This window comes from Pseudopodoces humilis, chromosome 1 (assembly GCF_049639895.1).
Source record: "Pseudopodoces humilis isolate 2021_Gansu_Grassland_sample_001 chromosome 1, ASM4963989v1, whole genome shotgun sequence".
NCBI classification, from domain to species: domain Eukaryota; kingdom Metazoa; phylum Chordata; class Aves; order Passeriformes; family Paridae; genus Pseudopodoces; species Pseudopodoces humilis.
Window position 1 is genome coordinate 838,939 of NC_142200.1, and position 20,704 is coordinate 859,642.

At 51.8% G+C, this 20,704-nt stretch overlaps 7 protein-coding genes across 7 annotated transcripts; 4 read left to right on the forward strand and 3 right to left on the reverse strand.

The window, feature by feature from the left end:
* Nucleotides 1–41: 41 nt before the first annotated feature.
* Nucleotides 42–740, reverse strand: LOC102106959 (feather keratin 2-like). The gene is made up of 2 exons (XM_005533729.3): nt 707–740; nt 42–519 (listed from the first exon to the last, which is right to left on the reverse strand). The coding sequence occupies exon 2, from the start codon at nt 497–499 to the stop codon at nt 164–166; it is 336 nt and encodes a 111-aa protein (XP_005533786.1). The 5' UTR covers nt 500–519; nt 707–740; the 3' UTR covers nt 42–163.
* Nucleotides 741–2,618: 1,878 nt separating this feature from the next.
* LOC102106774 (feather keratin 2-like) lies at nt 2,619–3,608 on the forward strand. The gene is made up of 2 exons (XM_014262237.2): nt 2,619–2,648; nt 2,832–3,608. The coding sequence occupies exon 2, from the start codon at nt 2,851–2,853 to the stop codon at nt 3,172–3,174; it is 324 nt and encodes a 107-aa protein (XP_014117712.1). The 5' UTR covers nt 2,619–2,648; nt 2,832–2,850; the 3' UTR covers nt 3,175–3,608.
* A 2,109-nt stretch (nt 3,609–5,717) lies between these two features.
* Nucleotides 5,718–6,623, reverse strand: LOC102106590 (feather beta keratin-like). Its single transcript, XM_014262236.2, has 2 exons — nt 6,596–6,623; nt 5,718–6,404 (listed from the first exon to the last, which is right to left on the reverse strand). Exon 2 carries the CDS (start codon nt 6,382–6,384, stop codon nt 6,052–6,054), a length of 333 nt encoding a protein of 110 aa, XP_014117711.2. The 5' UTR covers nt 6,385–6,404; nt 6,596–6,623; the 3' UTR covers nt 5,718–6,051.
* A 1,550-nt stretch (nt 6,624–8,173) lies between these two features.
* Nucleotides 8,174–9,274, forward strand: LOC102109332 (feather keratin B-4-like). Its single transcript, XM_005533742.3, has 2 exons — nt 8,174–8,287; nt 8,480–9,274. The coding sequence occupies exon 2, from the start codon at nt 8,500–8,502 to the stop codon at nt 8,848–8,850; it is 351 nt and encodes a 116-aa protein (XP_005533799.2). The 5' UTR covers nt 8,174–8,287; nt 8,480–8,499; the 3' UTR covers nt 8,851–9,274.
* Nucleotides 9,275–11,970: 2,696 nt separating this feature from the next.
* LOC102106404 (feather keratin B-4-like) lies at nt 11,971–12,680 on the reverse strand. The gene is made up of 2 exons (XM_005533726.3): nt 12,655–12,680; nt 11,971–12,470 (listed from the first exon to the last, which is right to left on the reverse strand). Exon 2 carries the CDS (start codon nt 12,449–12,451, stop codon nt 12,116–12,118), a length of 336 nt encoding a protein of 111 aa, XP_005533783.1. The 5' UTR covers nt 12,452–12,470; nt 12,655–12,680; the 3' UTR covers nt 11,971–12,115.
* A 2,306-nt stretch (nt 12,681–14,986) lies between these two features.
* On the forward strand, nt 14,987–15,456 carry LOC102109156 (feather keratin B-4-like). The gene has a single exon (XM_005533741.3). It carries the CDS (start codon nt 14,987–14,989, stop codon nt 15,338–15,340), a length of 354 nt encoding a protein of 117 aa, XP_005533798.2. The 3' UTR covers nt 15,341–15,456.
* Nucleotides 15,457–18,184: 2,728 nt separating this feature from the next.
* On the forward strand, nt 18,185–19,156 carry LOC102106211 (feather keratin B-4-like). The gene is made up of 2 exons (XM_088054725.1): nt 18,185–18,212; nt 18,397–19,156. The coding sequence occupies exon 2, from the start codon at nt 18,416–18,418 to the stop codon at nt 18,749–18,751; it is 336 nt and encodes a 111-aa protein (XP_087910851.1). The 5' UTR covers nt 18,185–18,212; nt 18,397–18,415; the 3' UTR covers nt 18,752–19,156.
* Nucleotides 19,157–20,704: the final 1,548 nt, after the last annotated feature.

The window sequence follows — 20,704 nt, forward strand, 5'->3', positions numbered from 1 at the left end:
AAGAAAAACTTTATTGAGGCAAAAGAGCGAAGAGACGGGAGAATGAAACAGAGGGGATCCAGTGTGAGGTGCAAGATGGGCGAATATCAGCCCAGGTGCTTGGCTTGCAGGAGCTGCTGCCAGAGCCCCAACCTGGTGGTGTCAGGGGTGGTGCCAAGGGCCCTTAGCAGATGTAGCCACCCCTTCTGCCATAGCAGCCCAAGCCTCCCAGCCCGTAGCCAAATCCATGGCCATAGCCAAGGCCATAGCCAAAGCCACCAAATCCACCAGAGATGGGCTGTCCCTGCACACTGAGTTCAGTGCCCACGGCAGCCGAGGAGGTGGATCCAACGGCGGTGTTCTGGGGGAAGGAGGTCATGATGGGTCCTGGCAGGGTGACCTGCACAGAGGAAGGCTGGATAACGACACGGGAATCCTGGCATTGCAGGGCACAGGGCTCGTTGCAGCTGTTGGCCAGCGGGGTGGGTCCGCAGGGACGGCAGAGGTTGTTGCAGGCCATGGGTGTGGTGTGGAGGATTCCTGGAAGAGAGGGGAGTGAGGCAGGGCAGGGGTGTGGGGGTGCAAGGGTTCAGGAGGGTGAGGGAGTGTGGAGGCTGTTGTGGGGCTGTGGGGAGGTGTGAGGGCTGCTGAGGCTGTGGCTGAGCATGCTGGAATAGAGGGCCCAGAGGTGCAGGAGCAGGAGGAGGGTCAGGGGAGTGAGGCTCACCTTGTTGTCAGCAGGAGCAGGAGGAGAAGCTGTGTGTAGGAGTGTGTGAGAGAAAGACGCTCTGGGTCGGCTTTTATGCTGGTCCTGGAGGGGCGGGACAGCCTTGGGGCATTTTTAGGCAGCAGCTCTGTGCTGGCCCAGCCTGGTGAGTCCTTAGGTGGAGAGTGTTTTTCTTCCTGATGTTCTGCAGTTTCATGTCCTTCCCTTGAGGCAGTGTCCATCTGACCTTGGCGGCATCTCTTAATTGCAAGAATTAGAGACCAGTGTGTGGTTGTTGATGGCGCGTGTTAGGCCATGTAGAAGATTCAGCCAAAGCTGAGAACTCAGGTGTCACCCAAGGTCATTCCATGGCATACTGAGAATATGTCACATTTACATTTTTGCCTCCTGCCTGAAAGAACTCCCAGCTCTCTCATCTTCTCCCCATTTTAAGGACAGTCCAGACCAAAACCCTGTGGGCCCTGTCATTCAAGTCCTCCTCAGGCCACCACAATGGACACCTGGACTTGCCTGGGTTGTTGAGGATCATGCAGTACTCACCTCCAAAAACCCTGGGCAACTTCCAAATCCTCTTTCTGACAATCAGACATTGCCCAGAGAAGTGACCTCACTCCTTGACACTCAGCCCAAGTAAAAATCCAAAAGACCACATCCAAATCCTTATAGACAAGAGGAACACCAAGACACCCTCTGAGCATGACCAATGGTAAAGGAGATGTCTCCAGTCAGGCTTTGACTGCTGGGAAAATTGCATGGAGAGAGGGAAAGGGGTGGAAGAGGCAACACTGGATACTTGGAACAGCTGAGAGAGTCTGGGGGCAACTCTTCACAAAACGCCACAAAGTGAAAAAATGCCAAGACAGTGCCACAGGGTGGCTTCAGTAATGACACCTCAGTTCTCCAAAGCTTGGGTCAAGTCTTCATCCTGCACGCACAACACCAGAGCTTAAGCACACTTAAAGGCTGCCACCAAGGGGAGATGGACACAGGCTTAAGAGAAAGATGTGAATTCCACAAAGAAATACCAGAATAATGGCAGAAAAGGAAAGAGGAGGTTGTTGACCAACCGTTAGTAATTAATGCTTATTTGCTAAGAAGAACATAATACTAAGACTTGAAGTATATAAGTTACAAAACCTTATGGCTTGAATGCGGAATAAATGAATTGACGTCACAGACCAGCCGGAGAAAAAAGGGATGGGCTCTGTTTGTTGTTTATTTCTTAGAATTCTGAATGAGGTCAATAAATACATTCTAAATGACTGATTAGGTTGTCATGTAAATTTAGGAGATCCAAATGGACCATAACATTGTAACAAGTTCAGCCTGAACAGCCTTGTGTTTCCCAGATCCTCTCCCTGGATCCCACTCAGGACATAGGGCCAAGAGCTCTCTTTCATACATCAGGAAACACTTGCAGGAACCAGGGTCTTACCAAGTTATTGCAGAGTGACCTCCCCAGGACATCAGCAGCTCCCTCAGCATTCCTGGGATCAACACAATGAGTGATGGACTTCCAGTAGCACTGAAGAGGGGCCCAGACTCCACAAGGCACCCACAAACCACAGCAGACGTGTGCCACAAAATGACCTCACTGATGACATTGCAAATCTCCAGGGCTCTGGTTTCTTACTCAGCCTGCCCTCACACACATTGAACAATCAAATCCTCCCAAATACCAACTCATAAAAGCTGCCACCAAGGTCAGCTGGACATGGCCTCAAGAGCTGGACATGTAATTGCAGAATTACATGAAGGAAAACACTCCCCACCTCATGACTCACCAGGCTGGGCTAAGCAAAAGCTGCTGCCTAAAAATGTCCCAAGGCCACAGGACAAGGCTGTCCCGCCCCTCCAGGACCAGCATAAAAGCCGGCCCAGAGCCTCTCTCCTTCACACACTTCTCCTCACGCCTTCTCCTCCTGCTCCTGCTGACAACCAGGTGAGTCTCAAACCCCTGACCCTCCTGCTCCTGCACCCCTGGGCCCTCTCTGCCCATCCCCAGCCTCAGCAGCCCTCACACCTCCTCACAGCCCCACAACAGCCTCCACACTCCCTCACCCTCCTGCATCACCAACCCTTGCACCCCCACACCCCTGCCCTGCCTCACTCCCCTCTCTTCCAGGACCCTCCACACCACACCCATGGCCTGCAACAACCTCTGCCGTCCCTGTGGACCCACCCCGCTGGCCAACAGCTGCAACGAGCCCTGTGCCCTGCAATGCCAGGATTCCCGTGTCGTTATCCAGCCTTCTCCTGTGCAGGTCACCCTGCCAGGACCCATCATGACCTCCTTCCCCCAGAACACCGCTGTTGGATCCACCTCCTCGGCTGCCGTGGGCACTGAACTCAGTGTGCAGGGACAGCCCATCTCTGGTGGATTTGGTGGCTTTGGCTACGGCCATGGATTTGGCTACGGGCTGGGAGGCCTGGGCTGCTATGGCAGAAGGGGTGGCTACATCTGCTGAGGGCCCTCGACAGCAACCCTGACACCAACCCCCAGCTCCCTGGAACACATCTCAGGCATTGAGGACACCTCTCTGGTCCAAGGCTCTCAGATGGACTCAGCACTTCCAGCTCCTGCTCTCAGGGCACCAAGCAAGGCAGCAGACAAGGGTCAAGCCCAGGCTGCCTGCAAACATGGCCCATCTGCCTCTTGCTCTTCTCCCACTCCCTGTTCTGCATTGCCCCTTTAGCTCTGTCCAGCTCCCTCTGGACAAATGCGTTCTCCCGAGCCGGAGACCTTCAGGCAGCTCTGCTGGGCTACTCCCATTGCAGGGCAGAAAGTTCTTGATGCTCTGGCCAAAGCTTCTCAAAGGATGGACCTTGGCTGATGGTCACCCTGATCGCAACCCAGAGCAACTCCCTTCCGCTGCTCCTGAGTTTTCACTCTTCTACCTCAATAAAGTTTTCTTGCATCACAACCTCAGATGACTCCTCCTTTTTTTCTCCCAAGCTTCTTCCAGTCTCGCCCAGCACTAAGCCAGGGTTGTAGAGGCCAGTGGGGTGGGTGAAAAAGCGTACCAAGACCACTCTTAGGTGTTATTTCTGCTGTTCCTCTACTCACTGCCACACTTCGCTCTTCCAGTGCATTACTGCACAAGCCCTTCAGCTATTGAAACACAAAGCTGGATACACTAATGCAGGTCTGTCCTTGCCTCTGGAACAAACCCCTCCTGGGTGGTGTGTTTAATTTTTCTGGAGACATGTTGGTTGGTGCTGCCTGTCATCGTCTTCCAGGACTATCTCCAGCTCTGGTTGGGCAGGTCCATGTCTTCCTTGTTTTCAGGTCCCAGAGCTGAACACACATCCCCAGTCTCACCAGGGTGGAGCAGAGGAGAAGGATCCCCCCTCACCTGCTGCCCACGCTGTGGAGATAAGCCCAGGACACAGGGGGTTTCTGTTTGGTGTGTGTTAACATGGCAGGGCATGTCCAACACTTCATCCATCACCACCCCATCCTCCTTGGGCTCAATCCCCTCATCACCCAGCCTTTATCCTGCATGTTTGGGATTGCTGCAATCCAGGTGCAGCAGATTCTGCCTCTCTGATCTGCTCTGATGATATTGGAGAACTCTGTTAATCTCTGGGTTACTGGGAGTAAGGAAGACAAGACTGGTGGAGGATATCCAGAGCATGGCCTCAAGGATGGAGGCTGAAGGTTTGGGACAGGCATTGTCCATGACACTGGGGCGTTTTTCAGGCTAGCTGCTCTTGCCTGGCACAGCCTGGTGAGTCATGAGGTTGGGAACATTTTGCTTCCCAGAGCTCTGCAATTCCATATCCTGCTCTTCAGGCTGTGCCCATTTTACCTAGGCAGCAGCTTTGATGAGTTAGTATTCATTCTAGGATTGGTGGATGTGGAAAGAGATACCAGTATCTTGTACCTGGTCTTCTGCAGGTCCTTTGTTCCTGTACCAGACAGCATCCTCGTCTCTAACCTGGAGAGATGTAGATATTGTTGGACTATTCGGTGGATAAGGAATGGATGGAATGGTCTCACTCAAAGAGTTGTGATCAATGGCTCCATGTCCCTGTGTGGAGAGCAGGGATGAGTGGTGGCCATTCGAGACTCATGTTGGGATTATTATAATTTTGCATCATGGTCAAAAATCTGGGTACTGGGATTTGGTGGGATGATCAGCAAAACCAGGGACCATTCCAAGCTGAGTAGTGTAGTTGGTTGTCTGGAGGGAAGGGATGGCACTCAGAGGGGCTGGAACAGGTTGGGGATGTTGGATATTGTCAATCTCATGAAGCTGATGAAGGCCAAGTGCAAGGTCCTGAATCTGGTTTAGAACAATGGCAAATACAGCTGTAGATTGGATGATAAGTGGATTGAGAGTAGCCCAGAGGAGAAAGACTTGGGGTGTTGGTGTAGGAAGAAGTAGACATGCCCCACCACATGAATGAGCTGACCAGAAAAACCCTGTGTCCTGGGGGCATGCCCATGCCATGGGCAGAAAGTGATGGGGGGGATTCTGCCCCTCTGCTCTGGTCAGGATAGACTGGAGTTGTGTGTTCATCTCTGGGACCTGAAAATAAGGGAGACACGAAGAAGCTCGAGTGCATCTGTAAATGGGGATGGAACAACTGATGCCCAGCCAAAATGAACACACTGCCCATGAGTTGCTTGTGTCAGAATCAAGGATAGACCTGCATTAATGTATCCAGGCCTGTGATTAAACAACAGAAGTTCTTCTCTGTGATGCAAACAAAGTGTGCCAGTCTTTCCTAGGGAGTAGTGGAAATCCAGAAGCAATTCCTAGAGAGGTGTTGGTGCAATTTGCACCCTCCACAAATGGCTTGAGAACACATGGATTTGTGCCAAGTGTGGTTGGCAAACCTTTATCAGAAAGAAGTTGAAGGAGACATCTCAGGTTGCAAGGCAAAAGGATTTTATTGAGGCAAAAGAACAGTGAGAGGTCACGAGCAGCCACCAGAAGGGAGATGGCCTGAGGTGCAAGTAGGACAACCATCAGCCAAGGTCCTTTGATTGCAGTAGGTTTTTCCAGAGCACCAAGAACTTCCTGCCCCACAGTGAGAGCAGCTCACTGGAGTGCCCAATGGTCCCTGGCCTGGGAGAAGGGGTTTGCAGCAGAGGGAACTGGACAGAGCTAAAGGGGCAATGCAGAGCAGGGAGTGGGAGAAGAGCAGGAGGCAGATGGGCCATGTTTGCAGGCAGCCTGGGCTGGTCACTCCCCTGCTGCCTTGCTTGGTGCCCTGAGAGCAGGAGCTGGAAGCTCTGAGTCCATCTGAGAACCTTGGACCAGAGAGGCGTCCTCAATGCCTGAGATGTGTTCCAGGGCGCTGGGGGTTGGTGTCAGGGGTGGTGCTGAGGGCCCTCAGCAGATGTAGCCACCCCTTCTGCCATAGCAGCCCAGGCCTCCCAGCCCATAGCCAAATCCACGGCCATAGCCAAAGCCACCAAATCCACCAAATCCACCAGAGATGGGCTGTCCCTGCACACTGAGTTCAGTGCCCACGGCAGCCGAGGAGGTGGATCCAACGGCGGTGTTCTGGGGGAAGGAGGTCATGATGGGTCCTGGCAGGGTGACCTGCACAGGGGAAGGGTTGATGACAACGTGGGAATCCTGGCATTGCAGGGCACAGGGCTCGTTGCAGCTGTTGGCCAGCGGGGTGGGTCCACAGGGACGGCAGGAGTCGTAGCAGGCCATGGGTGTGGTGTGGAGGGTCCCTGGAAGAGAGGGGAGTGAGGCAGGGCAGGGGTGTCAGGGCATGAGGGGTGGTGATGCAGGAGGGTGAGGGAGTGTGGAGGCTGTTGTGGGGCTGTGGGGAGGTGTGAGGGTTGCTGAGGCTGTGGCCGAGCATGCTGGCAGGGAGAGGCCAGGGGTGTAGGGGCAAGAGGGTCAGGGGTTTGAGGCTTACCTGGTTGTCAGCAGGAGGAGAAGGCGTGAGGAGAAGTGTGTGAGGAAGAGAGGCTCCTGGCCATCTTTTATGCCGGTCCTGGAGGGGTGGGACAGCCTTGTCCCGTGGCCTTGGGGCATTTTGGAGTCAGCATCTCTTTGCTGGCCCAGCCTTGTTAGTCATGAGGTGGGGAGTGTTTTGTTTCCAGCGACTCTTCAACTCCATGTCCTTCACTTGAGGCTGTTTCCATTTGACCTTGGCGGCGGCTTTTAATTGCAAGAATTAGTGACCATTATCTTGTTGGTGATAGCACGTGTCAGGACACGTGGAAGATTCAACAAAAGCTTTGGAGAACTCGTCATTTTGGAAGTCATCACTGATGTCATTCTATGGCATATTGACAGTATGTTCCTTGTGCATCCTTACCTCCTGCCTGAAAGAACTCCCAGCTCTCTCAGCTTCTTGTTTTAAAGATTCTCCTGTCCTGTCAGTGTCATGGTCTCCCTGCACTGCTCTTGGTGAACTATATCCATCTTGTTCCACTGTGGAGTCGCACCAGTGGTGGGTGAAAGGATGGACACTGCCCTCAACCCACTTGTATTTCTTTTCCTAATCCTGTCCTCGTAGCTGCTGGAGTTTTTTACAGCAAAAGCATATGGCAAAAGGTTGGATTAATCAATGGATGAGGAGTTGTTCTCCTCAGATGTCTTGTTTTCCTTATCCTTCACCATTTTTCCATTTCATGGGTCAGGCAGAACCCAGCACTGTGACCCCACGCTGTGATGTTGCTGGGCATGGAGTAGCAAAATTCCAAAAATATGCGCCCCCAGAATGACAGGGGATTGAAGAGGAGTTCACTGACCCTCCTCTATTAATTGGTTTTTGCAAACAGAAACACAAAATTAAGATTATAGGATAAAATTATGAAACCTGATGGCTTGAATGCAGAATGAGTAAATTGATATCACAGACCAGCCGCAGCAATAAATGGGTTGGACCAGGTTTGTTCTTTGTTATTAGATTTCTGAATTTGGTGTAGAAATATACTTTAAATGACAGTTTATACTGTTGTATGAATTAGAGAAATCCAAATGAACCAGAACACTGGAACAAGTTGAGCCTGAACAGCCTCACATTTCCTAGATCCTCACTCTTCATCCCCTTCAAGACACAAGGCCAAGAGCTCTCTTTAACCCACGTACTAAGACCTTGCCAAGTTATTGCAGAGTGACCTCCCCAGGACATCAGCAGCTCCCTCAGCATTCCTGGGTGACACAACAACTGATGGACATGCACTGGCACAGAAGAGAAGCCCAGTCATCACAAGACACCTGCAAACCGCAGCACAGGAGAGCCACAAAATGATCTCGCTGATGACATCGTAGTTCCCCAGTGCTCTGGTTATTTATTCACTCCTCTCTGACACACACTGAACAATCAAATCCTCCCAAATACCAGCTCATGAAAGCTGCCGCCAAGGTCAGATGGACACGGCCTCAAGGGGAGGACATGGAAATGCAGAACATCAGAAAGGAAAACAATTCCCGGCTGATGACTTCATTTGAGCCTGGGCTAGGAAAGAGCTGCTGATCAATGTCCTAAGGCAATAGGACAAGACTGTCCCCACCCATCCAGGACCTGCATAAAAGCCAGCCCACAACCTCTCTTCCTCACACACTCCTCCTCACGCCTTCTCCTACTGCTAACAACCAGGTGAGTCTCAAACCCCTGACCCTCCTGCTCCTGCACCCCTGGGCCCCTCTATTCCAGCACACTCAGCCCCAGCCTCAGCAGCCCTCACACCTCCCCACAGCCCCACAACAGCCTCCACACTCCCTCACCCTCCTGTAACACTGACCCTTGCACCCCCACACCCCTGCCCTGCCTCACTCCCCTCTCTTCCAGGAATCCTCCACACCACACCCATGGCCTGCAACAACCTCTGCCGTCCCTGCGGACCCACCCCGCTGGCCAACAGCTGCAACGAGCCCTGTGCCCTGCAATGCCAGGACTCCCACGTTGTCATCAACCCTTCCCCTGTGCTGGTCACCCTGCCAGGACCCATCATGACCTCCTTCCCCCAGAACACTGCCGTCGGATCCACCTCCTCGGCTGCCGTGGGCACTGAACTCAGTGTGCAGGGACAGCCCATCTCTGGTGGATTTGGTGGATTTGGTGGCTTTGGCTATGGCCGTGGATTTGGCTATGGGCTGGGCTGTGGGTATGGGCTGGGAGGCCTGGGCTGCTATGGCAGAAGGGGTGGCTACATCTGCTAAGGGCCCTTAGCATCAACCCTGATGCCAACCACCAGCTCCCTGGAACACATCTCAGGCATTGAGGATGCCTCTCTGGTCCAAGGCTCTCAGATGGACTCAGCACTTCCAGCTCCTGCTCTCAGGGCACCAAGCAAGGCAGCAGACAAGGGTCAAGCCCAGGCTGCCTGCAAACAAGGCCCATCTGCCTCCTGGTCTTCTCCCACTCCCTGCTCTGCATGGCCGCTTTGGCTCTGTCCAGTTCCCTCTGCTGCAAACCCCTTCTCCTAATCCAGGGACCTTGGGCACAGTGGGAGCTGGCTGCTCCCACTGTGGGGCAGAAGGCTTTGATGCTCTGGCCAAACCTCCAAGGAAAGCTACTCTGCTGATGGTCACCCTGCTCGCAACCCAGACCAGCTCCCTTCCTCTTGTTTCTCCTGAGTTTTCACTCTTCTACCTCAATAAAGTTTTCTTGCATCACAACTTCACATGGTTATTTCTTTCTTGTCTCAGGACTTTTCCAGTCTTATTCAGCGCTAAGGCAAGCTTGTGTGGGCAACTGGTGGTGGTGAAACAGTGCAGCAAGGCCTGTCTTAGGAAATATGGCTTCAGTTCCACTACTTCCAGCACAGTTTGGCCTTCCATTGCATCACACAAGCTCTTCACTTGCTTGAAATCAGGCCTGGATACACTAGTGCAGGTTTTTGCTTACTCTAACAGAAGGCCCTCATGGTCTGTGTGTTCACTTTTGGCTCCAGCCCCACATCATCTCCCAGGCTCTTCTCCAGGTCTGCTTGAGCAGGTCCTTATCTTCCTTCTCATGAATAGCCCAGCCTGGCAGGTCACTAGCTGGGGATTCCTTGTCTTCCCAACATCCGCAGTGTCATGTCCTGCTCTTGGGTCGTCTCCATCCAACCTTGGCGGAAGCCTTTAAGTGCGAGTTTTAGAGAACATATTCTGGTATTTATGGCTCATGAAAGGGTGGGCTGAAGATGTGACTGAAGCTTTGGAGAAGTGGGGTGTAATCACTGAGGTTGATTTTGGGAATCAAGACTTGACAACTGAAATTGCAGAGATATGTTTTATTGCCAGCTGGGACACATGGGGGGGATACCTCCTCCAAACCGTGAGTACCTGGTCAAGACAGGTTCTAGGTATAAATACTTATTGATCCCACAAGCCCACACGTCCCTGCCCATCTGTTCTCCACCTTTTCTTGCTTTGCATTATAATTAGCTGCCATGCCTCCTGGTTTCTGGAGCCACAGGTTCACGCTTTGTTGGGTTTTCACAATACCTAGGTCTCGCTTTACTAAGTTTTCATAATATATTTTATCTTAATGGTTTTTCCTAGCAACTAAGTTCCTATGCAGTTTGTCACAAACTGTTTCTGCTGTGTGTTCTATTTCTCTTCTGCCTGCTTAAGCATATTAAAAACTTCTAAAATTCCAAATTTTCAAAACCATATATGTTTCTCATTTCAAGGTCATGCTATGGTACTTCTGTGCTGTGGTTTGTGGGTGTGTGGGGAAGAGTTGCCCCCACACTCTGTCAGTCCTGTCAGGCTGTTCTGCATTTTGCAGCTGGGCCAAGTAGGAGGTGTTGTACCTTCAGTTGACATTCCCTCTCTCCATGCTTTTCTCCCAGCTGGCAATGGCTGACATTGGACCACGTTTTTCCTGTTGGTTGTGCTTTGTGTGTGTCTTGGTGTCCCTCTTGCTTCTTCTACAGGTTCTTTTGGGTTGTTTCTTGGGCTAAAGACTGAGGCCATTTCCATGGGCAATGTCTGGTTGTCAGAAAGAGGATTGGGTGGTTGCCCTGGGTTGTTGGAGGCGAGCACTATCCGATCCTTGACAACCAGGCACATCCAGATTCTGTGAGTGCCCAGCGTGGTGGCCTGAGAAGGGTCTGAAAAACGGGACCCAGAGGCTTGTGGTCAATGTCCCAAAGTCCACATGGCAGCAAATCCCCAGTGCTGTAGCCCAGGACTTGGATCCTTCTGCCAACACGGAAAACCTGAGTGGTCCTGGACATTTGCTGGAGCTCAGCAAATGCATCTGCCACGGGCTGTTTCTTGAGAGGAACAAGGAAGTCATGCCAGGTAGGAAGGAATATGTGGGTATCAGTAGGACAATTCTTTTCCAAAAAGCCTTTGTGATTGTGGGTGAGAAGAAATGGAGCAGGAGGTGTCCCTGTACCCTTGTGGGAAAAGGGATGGCAAGGTTCCAGGGCAGGATCTGGAGAAGTGTTGGGATGAGGTAGTGGGAGGTAACTGTTGGTGTTTGCTCAGCACTGGTGAGGTCCCATGTGAGGGGTTGTGGGCAGTTCTGGACTCCCAGGTGAGACCAGCTCAGGGCCAGCCAGATACAAATGGGCCTGAAAGATGATTCCTAGAGGAGAAGCTGAGAGAGCTGGGACTCCCAGGGGACAGGGATGGACAGGGGTGTGTCATCAGTGTGAGCAAAGCCCTGATGGTGGGGAATGAAGATGAAGGAGCCTGGCTGCTCTTAGCAGTGCACACGTGCAGGGCAAGAGGGAAAGAGGAGAAGTGAAAAGAGATGGAACTCGACAGGCAAATAAAGAAGACTCTTTCATTGTGAGGGGGGTCACAGAGTGGAAGAGGTGGTGGAGTCACGATCCGGGGAGAGCGATATCTGAACTGTCCATGGTGCTGGAAATGTTCTCCTGTTGGTCGTGCTTGAGCAGGGCAGAGGAAGCACTTGCACTGCAGAGCTCCTGCCCAGGTGCTCGATGTTGTTTCTCTCTGTGCTGCAAGGCTTGTAGAGTCCTGGCCAGGAAGAGATTTTGTCAAGTGCGCACTGGCATGGAATGACTTTTCCATTTCTGTGCTAAGGAGAGAACTGTTGTTCAACAACAGTTGAACAGTCAGTCGAGGACTTTGGTGTAGCAGTTGGCAGGGTGTGTGACAGGTTCTGCAAGGTGTCCCCTCCTGTGTGTCTCATGCCAAACTCGTTATTTGTTGTTTTGAGATACGTGTAAGGAGAAGTGTTGCTGCTCTGTTCCAGGTACCCTCAATGTCTTTTGAACTATAGAACATGCTGGGAGAGAATGCCAGATCATTGGAGCAAAAAAGATACGGAGGCATGCCAGGTTTGATGCATGAAAACTTTATTGGTTGAAAAGAATGAAACTCCAGGAGATAAAAGTGGAAAAGAATAATCTGTTGTGAGGTGCGAGTAGGACAAAGATCAGCTGAAGTGCTTTGCTTGTAGGAGCTGTTGCCAGAGCCCTGAGCTGGTGGTTGGTGTCAGGGTTGTTGCCGAGGGCCCTCAGCAGATGTAGCCACCCCTTCTGCCATAGCAGCCCAGGCCTCCCAGCCCATAGCCAAATCCACGGCCATAGCCAAGGCCGTAGCCAAATCCACCAAATCCACCAGAGATGGGCTGTCCCTGCACACTGAGTTCAGTGCCCACAGCAGCCGAGGAGGTGGATCCAACGGCGGTGTTCTGGGGGAAGGAGGTCATGATGGGTCCTGGCAGGGTGACCAGCACAGGGGAAGGGTTGATGACAACGTGGGAGTCCTGGCATTGCAGGGCACAGGGCTCGTTGCAGCTGTTGGCCAGCGGGGTGGGTCCGCAGGGACGGCAGATGTTGTTGCAGGCCATGGGTGTGGTGTGGAGGGTCCTGGAAGAGAGAAGGATGAGGCTTGGCAGGTGTGAGGGGTACAAAGGGTGCAGGAGGGTGAGGGAGTGTGGAGGCAGTTGTGGGGCAGTGAGGAGGTATGAGGGCTGCTGAGGCTGAGGCCAAGCGTGGTGGCAGAGAGGGCCCAGGGGTGCAGGGACAGGAGGGTCAGGGGTTTGAGGCTCACCTGGTTGTCAGCAGGAGCAGGAGGAGAAGGCGTGAGGAGGAGTGTGTGAGGGAGAGAGGCTGTGGGCTGGCTTTTATGCTGGTTCTGGAGGGGTGGGACTGCCTTGTTCCATGGCCTTGGGGCATTTTTTAGGCAGCAGCTCTTCGTTGGCCCAGCCTGGTGAGTCATGAAGTGGGCAGGGTTTTTATTTGAACAATTCTGCAATTCCATGTCCTTCCCTTGGTGCCGTGTCCATCTGACCTTGGCAGCAGCTTCAGAGTGAGAGCTGGTATTTGGGAGGATGTGATTGTTCAATGTGTGTTGGGGGGCTGAGTAAACAACCAGAGCCGTGGAGATTTGCGATGTCATCAGTGAGGTCATTTTGTGGCAGTCGTGTGCTTTGTTTTGGGGGTGCCTTGTGAAGACTGGGACTCTGTTCTGTGCCACTGTATGTCACTCATTTTGTGTCACCCAGGAATGCTGAGTGATCTGCTGGTCTTCTAGGGAGGTCACTCTGGAAGAACTTGGCAATGTCTCTGTTGCTGGAGTGTTTCCTGATGGATGAAAGAGAGCTCATGGCCTTGTGTCTTGAATGGGATCAAGGCAGAGGATCCAGCAAAGTAGAGGCTGTTCAGGCTGAACTTGTTTCATTTTTCCGGTCCATTTGGATTTCTGCAATCTACGCAGCCGCGTACACTGTCATTTGAAATGTATTCCTTGACCTCATTCATGAATCTTCTAAACAAACAACAAGCCCTTATTTGCCCAGGCTGGTTTGTGATGTCAGTTTTCTTATTTGACATTCAAGCCACAAGTTTCATAACTTATAACCTCTAAGTTTTAATATTTTGTTCCTGTTAGCAAAAGGTAATTGTTACAAATATATGATCAGTGAGCTCATGCTCCCTCATATGTCATGGCACTGGCATTCCTTTGTGGAATTCTGCTCTTCCAAGCCATTCCCTTGAGGTCTTGTCCATCTCACTTTGATGGCTGATATTTAAATGCAAGTATTAGAGGTAAATGCAGGTGTTGATGGCCTTGTCAGGGCAAGCTGAAGACGTGACCGAAGCTTTGGAGAGGTTGGGTGTCACCAGTGAGGTCAACCTGTGGCACTCATGCTCTCTGGTTTGTGGGTACATTGTGAAGATGGGCCTCAAACCATCACGGCTCCATCAGGCTGGTCTCTGCTTTGTAGGAGCTCTGCTTGTAAGGGTCTTCTCCTTTCATTGTTTCCATCCCCACCATGTTGCCATCTCTCTAGGTGTTTTTAAATACCTTTCCCGTTGAGGATAGGAAACCAATCCTGTTGTTTAGGGAGGCTCCCTTGCTGCCCTAAGTCTTGTGTTGGGTCATCCATAGCGCTCGTCTCATCTGGGCCCATGAAGGTCACACTGTGGGATCACAGTGCTGGGTTCTGCCTGACCCATGAAAAGGAAAATGGGTGAAGGGTAAGGAGAACAAGATGTTTGAGGAGAACAATTCCTCATCCATTGATTAATCCACCCTTTTGACATGTACCTTCTGCTGCAACAAACTCCAGCAGTTGCAAGGACAGGATTAGGAAAAGAAATACAGGTGGGTTGAGGGAAGTGTCCATCTTTTCACCCACCACTGGTGCGACTCCACAGTGGAACAAGGAGATGGACATGGATGACCAAGAGCAACTCAGACAGACCATGACTGACAAGACTGGAACATCCTTAAAATGAGAAGAAATTAGGGACCTGGAATGTCAGGCAGGAGGAAAAATGCAAGTAGGAGATGTTGTCAATAAGCCATGGCATGACCTAGTGTTGGGTCCCCAGTTCTTCAGAGATCTTGTTGAATCTTCAACATGTCCTGACACTTGATGTCAACAAGGATACATTGGTCACTAATTCTCTCAACTAAGAGGTTATGCCAAGGTCAGATGGACACAGCATCAAGGGAGGAGCAAAGAATTGCAGAATTGCAGGAAAGAAAACACTCCCATCTCCTGACTCACCAGGCTGGGCCAAAAAATAGCCGCTGCCTAAAAAATGGCCCAAGGCCATGGGACAAGGCAGTCCCACCCCTCCAGGACCAGCATAAAAGATGGCCCAGAGCCTCTGTCCCTCACACACTTCTCCTCACACCTTCTCCTCCGGCTTCTGCTGGCAAGGTGAGCCTCACTCCCCTGACCCTTCTGCTCCTGCACCCCTGGGCCCTCTCTTCCAGCATGCTCGGCCCCAGCCTCAGCAGCCATCACACCTCCCCACAGCCCCGCAACAGCCTCCACACTCCCTCACCCTCCTGTAACACTGCCCCTTGCACCCCACACCCCTGCCCTGCCTCACTCCCCTTTCTTCCAGGGATCCTCCGCACCACACCCATGGCCTGCAACAACATCTGCCGACCCTGTGGACCCACCCCACTGGCCAACAGCTGCAATGAGCCCTGTGCCCTGCAATGCCAGGACTCCCACGTTGTCATCAACCCTGCCCCTGTGCTGGTCACCCTGCCAGGACCCATCATGACCTCCTTCCCCCAGAACACCGCCGTTGGATCCACCTCCTCGGCTGCCGTGGGCACTGAACTCAGTGTGCAGGGACAGCCCATCTCTGGTGGATTTGGTGGCTTTGGCTACGGCCTTGGCTATGGCCGTGGATTTGGCTACGGGCTGGGCTGTGGCTATGGGCTGGGAGGCCTGGGCTGCTATGGCAGAAGGGGTGGCTACATCTGCTAAGGGCCCTCGGCACCACTCCTGACAGCAGCATCTCATGGCTCACCAACAGCCTCTGCAAGCTTCTGCCAGCAAAGCATCTCAGCTGGTGGCCCTGCTTGCACCTCACACCAGATCCCTTCTTTCTCCTGTCTCTTCATTCTTGTGCCTCAATAAAGTTTTCCTGCATCAGAGTCTGAGATGACTCATGTTCTTCTGTAATTCCAGTCATCTCACATTCTTACCAAGAACATTCCCAGCCTCAGCAGTTCATTGGGGTATGTGAAACATCACCTTCCCTCACAAATATGTCAAAACAATAAGAAAGAATGGCATAGGAAACACAGGAGGGGACACCTTCAAGAACATGACACAGACACATCACCTTATACACAAAAGCTTGGATACATCCCTCCACTCCTGGGTACAGCTCTGATCAAGTCAGTCCATATCAGCACCCACTTGACCAACTCTCTTCCTGCCAGGACTCTTGAAAATTCCAGCAAAAAAGAGTAACAAAATCATCCACTTGAACAGGAAGTTTGGAGTACAAATGCTTCAAGTATCTGCTCAAGCAAGACCCACAGGAGCAGGAATCCCAGCACCACGGACAGTTCAGTGTTGTCTCTCCCAAGACAGGCAGTCCAACACCTGTTTCACTCTGTGACCACCCTCAAAATGAGAAATCTTGCCTTTTTAATACAAAGAAGAATACATATCTGTATTCTCTTTGCAATTGCCCTTTTATCCCGCATGTGTGCACTGCTGAAAAAAGCCTGGCGCCCTCAACTTCATTGTCTGCCATCAGAGATTTGCACACACTGATGACACACCCCTGTCCACCCTCGTCCCCCAGGAGTCCCAGCTCTCCCAGTTTCTCCTCTACAAATGATTCACCAGCCCCTCGCGAATGTTGGTGGTTCTGAACAGGTTGTGACTCACTAAATGTATTTCATATTCACACCAGGGGGCCCACAGCTGCACACAACAGCTCACATGGGACCTCACCAGGGCTTAAAAGACACCAAGAGTCACCTCTCCCCACCTCATCACAACGCTTCTCCCCAGACTTGACCTAAAGACTTGAAGTCCCTTTTCCCACAATGATACAGGGATACCTCCTGCCCCATTCCTTCTAACCCAGAACCACAACAGCCTCTTCAGAGAAACAAAACAATGGTTCCAAGTCACACCCAGATATTTCTTCTTACCTGGGATGACTCCAGGTAAGGGCTGCTGCCCTTGCTGAAGTCTAGCAAATGTCCACAACCTGTCAGGTTTTCAGGGTTGGCCCAGTGGATCCAACTCCTGGGCTATCCCAGTGGGCACTTGCAGCCATCTGGACTTTGGGACACTGACCACAAACCACTGGGCCCAGTCTTTGGACCTTTCTCAGGCCACCACAACTGGCTGCTGACACAACCTGGACTTGCCTGGGTTGTTAAGGATCGTGCAATGCTCACCTCCAAGAACCCTGGCCAACCTCCAAATCCTCATTCAGACAATCACATGTGGCCTCACCCCTTGGCACTCAGCCCAAAGCAAAAACCAAAATATCAAAACCTTTGAGGCTAGAGTATCACCCAAGCACCCACGGAGCACGTCCCAACAGAAAGTGAGGTCTGATGTCAGCCTTTGCAAACTAGAATAAATCCTTGGAGGGATGAAAGGCAATGGAAGGTGCAACACCTCCTCCTTGGCGCAGCTGCAAAGCCCAGACCAGACTATCAGAACTGTGAGAAGTTTGGGGTAAATTTTCAGAAGGCACCCACAGACCATGGCACACGAGGGCCATGGGGTGATCACAGTGATGACATCCCACCTCTCCAAAGCTTGGGTCACGTCTTCTACCCTCCCTGACATGAATCATCAACAGAAGAATTTGACCTCTTAGTGCGCGCAATTAAACGTTAGCACCACAGATGGAAATGGCCTCAGGAGCAGGATATGGAATTGCACAATTCTACAAAGACAAGCACATCCTTGTCAGGGAATGACAGTGGACCTCACTGATTGTCCACTAGTAATTACTGGTTATTTTCATACGGGAACACAATGTTAACAATTACAGCTTATGAGTTATGAAACTTGTGGCTTAAATGCGGTATAAGTGAATTGATGTCACAGACAGCCTGAGAAAAAAGGGATCAAGCCCAGTTTTTTCTTTCTTGATTGGATTTCTTCACAATGTCAAGGAATACATTTTAAATGGCAGAGTATGTTGTCATGTAAATTTAAGAAATCCAAATGGGCCGTAACACTGGAACAGGTTCAGCCTGAGCAGCCGCTCATTTTAAATGTCCTCTCCCTTGATCCCAGTCAAGACACAAGGCCATGGGCTCTCTTTCATCCATCAGGAAGAGCTCCCAGGCATAGGGACCTTTCCAAACCATTGCAGAGTGACCTCTGCAACAGGACATCAGCAGCTCCCTCAGCATTCCTGGGTGCAACACAATGAGTGACAGACATGCAGTGGCACAGAACAGAGTTCCAGTCTTCACAAGGCACCCACAAACCACAGCACACGAGTGCCACAAAATGACCTCACTGATGACATTGCAAATCTCCATGGCTTTGGTTGTTTATTCAGCCCGCCCTGAAACACACTGAACAATCAAATCTGCCCAAAAAACAAATTATGAAAGCTGGCACCAAGGTCAGATGGACACGGCCTCAAGGGCAGGACATGAAACTGCAGAATTGCATGAATGAAAACACTGCTGACCTCATAACTCACCAGGCTGAGCCAGCAGAGAGCTGCTGCCTAAAAAATGTCCCAAGGCCATGGGACAAGGCAGTCCCGCCCCTCCAGAACCAGCATAAAAGCCAGCCCAGAGCCTCTCTCCCTCACACACTTCTCCTCACACCTTCTCCACCTGCTCCTGCTGACAACCAGGTGAGTCTCAAGACCCCTGAACCTCTTGCTCCTGCATCCGTGGGCCCTCTCTGCCCATCCCCAGCCTCAGCAGCCCTCACACCTCCCCACAGCCCCACAACAGCCTCCACACTCCCTCACCCTCCTGCATCACCAACCCTTGCACCCCCACACCCCTGCCCTGCCTCACACCCCTCTCTTCCAGGACCCTCCACACCACACCCATGGCCTGCAACAACCTCTGCAAACCCTGTGGACCCACCCCGCTGGCCAATAGCTGCAACGAGCCCTGTGCCCTGCAATGCCAGGACTCCCGTGTTGTCATCGACCCTGCCCCTGTGCTGGTCACCCTGCCAGGACCCATCATGACCTCCTTCCCCCAGAACACCGCCGTTGGATCCACCTCCTCGGCTGCTGTGGGCACTGAACTCAGTGTGCAGGGACAGCCCATCTCTGGTGGATTTGGTGGCTTTGGCTACGGCCTTGGCTATGGCCGTGGATTTGGCTATGGGCTGGGAGGCCTGGGCTGCTATGGCAGAAGGGGTGGCTACATCTGCTGAGGGCCCTCGGCACCAACCCTGACACCAACCACCAGCTCCCTGGAACACATCTCAGGCATTGAGGACGCCTCTCTGGTCCAAGGTTCTCAGATGGACTCAGAGCTTCCAGCTCCTGCTCTCAGGGCAACAGTCAAGGCAGTAGCCAATGGGCCAACCTGGGCTGCCTGCAAACATGGCCCATCTGCCTCCTGCTCTTCTCCCACTCCCTGCTCCACATTGCCCCTTCAGCTCTGTTCAGTCCCCTCTGCTGCAAACCCCTTCTCCCAATCCAGGGATCCTTGGGCAGCTGCACTGTGCTTCTTCCACTGTGGGGCAGGAAGTCCTTGGTGGTCTGGACAAATGTAGACGATTCAGAGTTACTCTGCTGATGGTGACCCTCACTGCACCTCAGACCTGATCCCTTTCCCTGGCTGGTCCTGCTTTTTCACTATTTTGTTTCAATAAAATTTTTCTTGCATCACAACTTCAGTTTGTTTTCTTTATGTTTTCTGAATGGAGCTTCTGGTGAAGTGGGTATGAAACCTGTTTCCATTGTACTGCACCACAGGTGATCAGGAGTCCAGAGCTGAAGTGTCTTCAGGAGGAGTTTAGGTTGGATATTAAGGAAGCGTCCTTCAGGGAGAAGCTTGTCATTCCTGTCACAGACTACACAGGATAGTGGTGGAGTCATCATCACTGCAGGAATTTAATATCCCTGTAGATGTGTAACTTGGGGACGTGGGTTTGTGATGGCCTTGGTAGTGCTGAGGGAATGGTTAGAATTTTATCGTATTTTCAATTTTGACATTTTGCAACAAAAATGTTTTTAAGATGTGATTACTTAGTGGTGGATTTGGTAGTCCTCCATTAACATTTGGAGCCAATTTAAAGGATCTTTTTCCGCTGAATGGACCCCAGGAGTGTTGGTGGCACCTGTGTAAGAGAGAAGAGGGTAGATGGGAACAGCAGGTGAGGGGTAAGCCAGGCCTTTGGGGTCTTGAGCTGTGACAAGTGCCCAGAGCTGAAGCCACTTCTCTTGGAGGATTTCCCTTGAGGAAATGGTGCTTGGCTGAACTCTGTGTCTGCTCTGTCCCGGTGACTCAGCTTGGGCATGAGGAGAGAGCTTTGGCTGGGGTTGAACTTCACCCTTTTGTGAAGCCTTTGATGCCCCTTCCCATTCTACACTCCCAAAGTATCAGAACAAGCCCAGGTTGCCTGAGAGTTCAGTGAGTGACCTGAGAGGGCTGCAGGGCTGGTCCCAGAGGCTGGGGATCAGTGGCCCAAAGTTCAAATTGAGGAAAATCTCAAGGGAAGTATGTCAAGTATATCCAGGGAGCCAACCCTGGTCAACCTCCTCAACAATGATATGGGCAGTGGGACTGTTGTCCCCTCAGCAAGCTGGCATGTGATGGAGTGGCTGAGGCACCACTTGATTGTGCCACCAGTCAGAGGGACCTGGAGACTAAATGTTAAAGGAGTCTCCTGAAATTCAAGCAAGAGAAATGTGAAGTTCTGCATCTGGACATAAATGGCAATGCGCCCCAGGTCATGCTGAGGACTGAGAGTCTGGAAAGAAGCTTTGCTGAGCAGGACCGTGTGGTGCTGGTGGAGAACATATGGACCCAAAAATCTCAATCCTTTCCTTCCTGGGAAAGGCATCACCAATATCCAAGCCAGATTTCAGGCAATTCTTGCCATGATATTGGGAGAAGTTGCCTTTTCTCTCATTAGAACTCTGGTGGGGTCCTGTGTAGGGTGGTGTGGGCAGTTCTGGGCTGTCCAGGAAAAGAAGCACAATGGTTTAGTGAAACAAGACCAGATCAGGGCAGCAAAGATACTGAAACAGCCTAAGAATCTCTCCTAGGGGACTGAGAGAGCTGGACAGGAGGATATCATCAGTGTGTGAAAACCACTGACGGCAGGAAGTGAAGTTGAGGGAGACCGGCTGTTCTCAGTATTTGTCATGGAGTTACT

Coding starts and splice junctions, on each gene's coding strand:
- LOC102106959 (XM_005533729.3), bottom strand. CDS start 499: ATGGCCTGCAACAACCTCTGCCGTCCCTGCGGACCCACCCCGCTGGCC.
- LOC102106774 (XM_014262237.2), top strand. CDS start 2,851: ATGGCCTGCAACAACCTCTGCCGTCCCTGTGGACCCACCCCGCTGGCC.
- LOC102106590 (XM_014262236.2), bottom strand. CDS start 6,384: ATGGCCTGCTACGACTCCTGCCGTCCCTGTGGACCCACCCCGCTGGCC.
- LOC102109332 (XM_005533742.3), top strand. CDS start 8,500: ATGGCCTGCAACAACCTCTGCCGTCCCTGCGGACCCACCCCGCTGGCC.
- LOC102106404 (XM_005533726.3), bottom strand. CDS start 12,451: ATGGCCTGCAACAACATCTGCCGTCCCTGCGGACCCACCCCGCTGGCC.
- LOC102109156 (XM_005533741.3), top strand. CDS start 14,987: ATGGCCTGCAACAACATCTGCCGACCCTGTGGACCCACCCCACTGGCC.
- LOC102106211 (XM_088054725.1), top strand. CDS start 18,416: ATGGCCTGCAACAACCTCTGCAAACCCTGTGGACCCACCCCGCTGGCC.